Source organism: Dipteris shenzhenensis, chromosome 22 (genome assembly GCF_047967505.1).
Source record: "Dipteris shenzhenensis isolate YYH24624 ecotype China chromosome 22, Dip_SZ_1.0, whole genome shotgun sequence".
Classification (NCBI taxonomy): domain Eukaryota; kingdom Viridiplantae; phylum Streptophyta; class Polypodiopsida; order Gleicheniales; family Dipteridaceae; genus Dipteris; species Dipteris shenzhenensis.
Genome location: NC_141617.1, coordinates 49,348,811 through 49,354,112, shown reverse-complemented (window position 1 = coordinate 49,354,112; position 5,302 = coordinate 49,348,811). Strand labels below are relative to the sequence as shown.

At 39.9% G+C, this 5,302-nt stretch overlaps 1 protein-coding gene across 1 annotated transcript; it reads right to left on the bottom strand.

The window, feature by feature from the left end:
• Nucleotides 1-2,176: 2,176 nt before the first annotated feature.
• Nucleotides 2,177-3,779, bottom strand: LOC147888228 (NAC domain-containing protein 92-like). The gene is made up of 4 exons (XM_087393307.1): nt 3,584-3,779; nt 3,101-3,384; nt 2,470-2,935; nt 2,177-2,376 (listed from the first exon to the last, which is right to left on the bottom strand). The coding sequence occupies exons 1-4, from the start codon at nt 3,777-3,779 to the stop codon at nt 2,177-2,179; spliced, it is 1,146 nt and encodes a 381-aa protein (XP_087249433.1).
• Nucleotides 3,780-5,302: the final 1,523 nt, after the last annotated feature.

The following is a 5,302-nucleotide window of genomic DNA, read 5'->3' as shown; positions in this document are numbered from 1 at the left end:
AATATAAGACGGTGACTTGGTTATTAATGTTTTGTAAATTTTTCTAACGAAATGTGTTCTTTTTATTGAAAATAGAATTTGAGTGCCTAAAAGGGTTGCAAACAAGCATACAAAATGGCCCCTTCTATAGTAGTATAGTGTGTGAAGATCCAATGGCACTTGGCAAATTACTACATCTTGAATCATCTATAATGATGTCTTTGTGATCTCTATATTATATCTACCTAGAGAAGGTGGAGTGGTCCCTTTTCTTTTATAGATTTCCTAGTTATAATTGCTATCATCTCTTTCCACTGTGCTTTTTATTTATTAAACCTTTGGAGAACCTTTGCACCTAACCAATTAGTAACCTTAAACAACTATTAAACCTATGCATCTAACCAATTGGTAGACTTATGGACACCTTTGTTTTATGAACCATTCTCCAAAAAGACTCTTAAGAAAGCATGAACAATTGGGTGGTTCGATAGAGGGGCATTTTACAATATTTTTTTTACTAAAAATATATTTACAAAGGCATATCATAAAAAACAATTTAGAAAAAAATTATAGATTTGTAAAGATAAAGGGTGTTTTCTAATTACACAATATTCATAAATAAGGGATTTAGAAAATCGGCCTTGAATGCACATGATATTTTGGGTTTACATAAAGTGACTCCCTAGGGGATTAAAGGAATAGGGCGCTTCCTAGTATTTAGACTTTCATACTATGGAAATCTGGGCACATTACCAAGGGCATATGCCCATGTGCCTCAGGAATTGAGCGAGAAGCTTGATTAAAAGGTTGAGAAGTGCATATTTGTCATCTATAATGGTGAGAGCAATGCCAAGATCAATAACATTTTTACCAATAGGGATATCATTAGTTACTAGGGGTAATATCTATAGCTTTGAATTTGATAAAGTCACCCTATGAGTAACATAACTTTCTCATACAAGCTTCGTAGGGATATCATTAGTTACTAGGGGTAATATCTATAGCTTTGAATTTGATAAAGTCACCCAATAAGTAACATAATTTTCTCATACAAGCTTCGATTTCAACCCTGACACGTCATATGGACCCATCTATAAGTTAGAATTTTCAAATTCTAGATTATAAAAGACCCATATATGATGTTTAAGTGTACTTAAACCCATTGAAAGCTTGACAATGGTAGCATGGGCTACTATTTGCTTGGCGGGTTCACCTAACAATATGTAAATATACCACGTGAGTTCAAACGAATGGGTTTTTTTATTCAAAATTTTGAGGTAAATTCATTGAAATACATTTATATAAGGGGGGTTTTTTAATCAACATTAAAAAAAGCCCTATAAAGGACAAGGGATCCTCTTATTCATGAAAAATTCACAGGTCCTAACGGATTTTAAAAATATCCCTTGAATGCACATTATACATAGGGTTTCTTAGTTGTGAATCCCTGAGACTCTACCTGGGAAAATTTTCGTCTAATGACATACACTTCCATAGCTATGTTCATGAAAGATTCACCCAATGACCTACACTTCCATAACTATGTTCTGCTCTTGTCTTTTACCCTACACACTACGTAAAAGAGCTTATGCAGAATGTGTCTATAACTAAAGTTCCATCTTCCTAAGCCTTCCATGATTGGATTAGGATTTTAGCCTACCCAATGTATGCACTGGACATGACATAACCTAGCTAATGGATGAGTGCAAGCATTAAACACACATTCACAAGAGTAACTGAAGAAACAACTTATACATGATTCTTTCACATTTTATGTGGCTTTAAATGCAAATGAGAATACTTGCAAAGTACTTGCAAAACAAAACATTAAAAAAGAAGTATGTCGATGAGAGAAATGGAGAACATACTAAGATCCATCCATCTTGGCATATCTACAAACACCATAACGTAACCATGAGAAAAAATTAAGATGTCTTGAAAATTAAGATTATTTTTCAAAGATCATATGCCTATATATGGAAGGCCATTCTAATTTTTACAAAAAGTTCAAGTACATCATCGTGTAAAAAAAAAAGGTAGCAATATTGTAAAAATTTCATAAGCCTAGTATGCTTCTTGGCAAGCCACTCTAATTTTTACGAAAAGTTGTTCAATGCGAATGAATAATGGTGGACCAGATAAATTATGGGTTGTTGAGAGCAACTCCCTTAGCGAACCCTATCATTAGCGAACCCTATCAGAAGAGTGACCTGTTAAACGGATTCTTCCATAGACTGTCGAATTCTTCAGAAGATAAATGGTCCGATGGAGAATCACCCAGGCGATTAAACCCTGGCGGATCTGCTTTTGCAGAAAGATCCAACAATATTGGAGCTTGGAATTCTAAGGAGCCTTTCAAATCATTTTGGATTTGCTCAGGACCATAATATAACTGCCCTGCACAGCACAAATCATAAATAAAAGAACACTTCAGAAAAGCTACAATGAAACTAGTTCCCCCCGCGATCTCTATTGGGAATGCATGCTTACCATTCTCACTGTCGTCGGACGGCACGTTAATAGCGCTCGACGGGATGGCTGTAGCATCGGAAGAGTTAACCAAGGGCAAACCTCTAAGATGAAACATGGCTTGTAGGTCTAAGTTCGCTGTGCTTGAGACTGGCCTTTTGATGGTCATCTCCTCGGGCTTGTATAGAAATGGTGAGCATAGCGACATACATGTGGGCTCAGACACTTCTTCTGCTTTGAGATAAGGCCAGTTATCTCTCTTTCGGGGTATCGACCTGAACCCCTGATGATAATAAGTAGTTAAATCTGCGAAGGAGACGTCATGGCCTCCACTTGAAACTTCCCGTTCCTGTAGAAACTCCTCTTGATGTAAGGGATGCGGAGATTCCAAAAGGGCCGGAAGAGCAAAGCCAGGCCTTTGAATTTCTAACGACAGTTGCTTTCCACCCAAGCTTTTCTGAAGTATCCGGCAGATGACCCACTCATTCTGCAATAACAGAAGCAAAGCGCTGGTCAGAAAAAGACCAGCCAAATTATTTGATTTTCTTTCGAAGATTTTGTCTTCACTCCGTCTGTTCTGTTTTAGACAGGCACTCAAGCATACAAAGCCGGTGTTGAACGGTCAGAAGCAATTATCTATGCGGCACTTAACCGGAGATGGTTTTTGAAGATGCTGAGTATTGTTGCTGCCCTCCATCCGATACTCGTGCATGACCCAGTTGGTCTTCTCCCCTTTAGGAGCCCGTCCCTTATAGAAAACAAGCGTCTTCTTCATACCGACAAGCCTGGGACTCTGAGAGCACATAACCTCCCGATCCTTGCCGGTAGCTTTCCAGTACCCAGCATCAGTCGCTCTGTTTGTGCGCATTCCAGTGGGATACTTCCGATCACGTAAGCTGTAGAAATAACACTCCTTCTCACCCATTTTAGCCATCCCTGCATGGAAGGGAAGTCGCACTATAAGTCCAATCTGAGAAATGGAACACCTAGTTTACGGACCCTGGTTTCATGTCTAATTTTCAAGGGCGTCCTCGACTGATTAGTAAACGACCGGGTCGACACTTGAAGCAGTGTTACAGATGAGACTTTGCACGTGATGTCTAAATATCCTGAGGGAAACAAAGAGCTCGCGTACCAGCCAAATCCCAAGGTTCACATTTGTTGAGATCAACTTCGAGTATCGCAGGATCCGAGAACGTAGGATTTTCTATTTTCTCGGCAAGATAACAGAAAACCAGCTCTTCGTCCGTCGGATGGAAACGAAAGCCTGGCGGCAGACGTGGCCGCCGCCAACCATATGCAGCATTCGACGAGGGCCGGATATCGGCCATTGTTCACGACGAAGCTGAGAGTTTAGACTACACAAAGGTTATGGTTTCCTTACTTGTGACGAACGGCCGTTTTGAGAGGTAGCGTTTTGAACAAGTTGAATCAGTGGAGCGAATCTCCCGTTGGGATCTGCGGCTGTTCTCTACGTGTACCACTTATTCGATTTGTGAAGACAGTGAAGCAGATGGAGACGTGCTGGATTGGTAAGAAACTGAATGAAATTGATCATTGGATGCGAAGAGAGTGAACCGGTGCGCAGCACTAGCACACGTGATGAGGTGCGCAAACTAAAAGGACAAGCTGCAGCAGGTTATGGCATTATGCCACCATAAGGAATACGGAAATTAGGGTGGGGAGCACAGATTGGAGGCGTGTTGATGAAGGAGCTCACTGAGGGAAGAGACTTGGACAAGTTACGACAGCTGTCGAGAAGGGAGTGGAAGAGCTTACAGGGGTGCAGGAGGAGAATATGATACAATCATACACGCCTAATGCACGGGCAAGGGGAGTTGCTCAAGTAGCGCAACGATCAGCATTCGCGTATTACCCCAGTTTGTGTCGCTACGGAATGCCACATGTGATTGTAAATTCTTATACCGATCAAATCTCGACGCGTACGCGGCCTTATGCACTGTGCAGTATCATGCATAGAAGTAGTAAACTGTGTGAAGCAAAGTCTGAGCAATACGCAACGAGGAAAGAGATTGAACTCGTTGCTCTTCGGATATTGAACTGCTAAGCAGCTGGAGGAGGTTGGAGCTACTCAATCAGCAATCATTCTGAATTTAAAAATTGGCACCATTGCCATCAAGACTAGAGCATCAAGTTATCAACAGCGTAGCAGCCATGCAAATGAGCTCACAATCTAAGAGAATAAATATAGCTCCTTCCGTAATTCTTTCCATGTACTCCGATACGCTCCCTATTAAAATAGCTACTTGAGTCTTGAGCCCCTTCGGTGTTGACCAAGCTTTGCACCAGGCTTTTTTTGAGAGAGAGGTTGACTACAGCATGTACATTGGCAACAAGAGCGAAAGAGCAAGAGCAAGAGCATTCAAGATGTTTCATACTTTGTGTGCAGTGTTAATGATATGATATTGATGATATAATATCTTTGTCCTCATTATTGATGACATAATATCTGTATTTTTTTCTACTAATTTAAAATCACCTTTGTAATGATCCCCTCTAATCATTACTCTATTTTCTATAATGGTATTGTGGATAGTACTAAATGCCATTATTATTTTAGGGTTCTAAGAGGAGAAACTTTCAACTAGTGATGGAGAGTTTGAGAGCAAGACATAAAAGACAAAACCTTCTTTTGTGCTACAAAGTTCTAGATGATGTGTGAAAAAGAGACCAAAGTTTAGAGGACCCTCTTAAAGGGACAACATTTGTGGTGTGTCTATTTCTTATAGCACACACATCTCCCTAGCTTCGAAAGTATGATATTAAGAAAAGAGTGAAAGTCCAAAGAATATAATGAAATTAATCAATTGCAATGCTTTACCATTCAAAATTC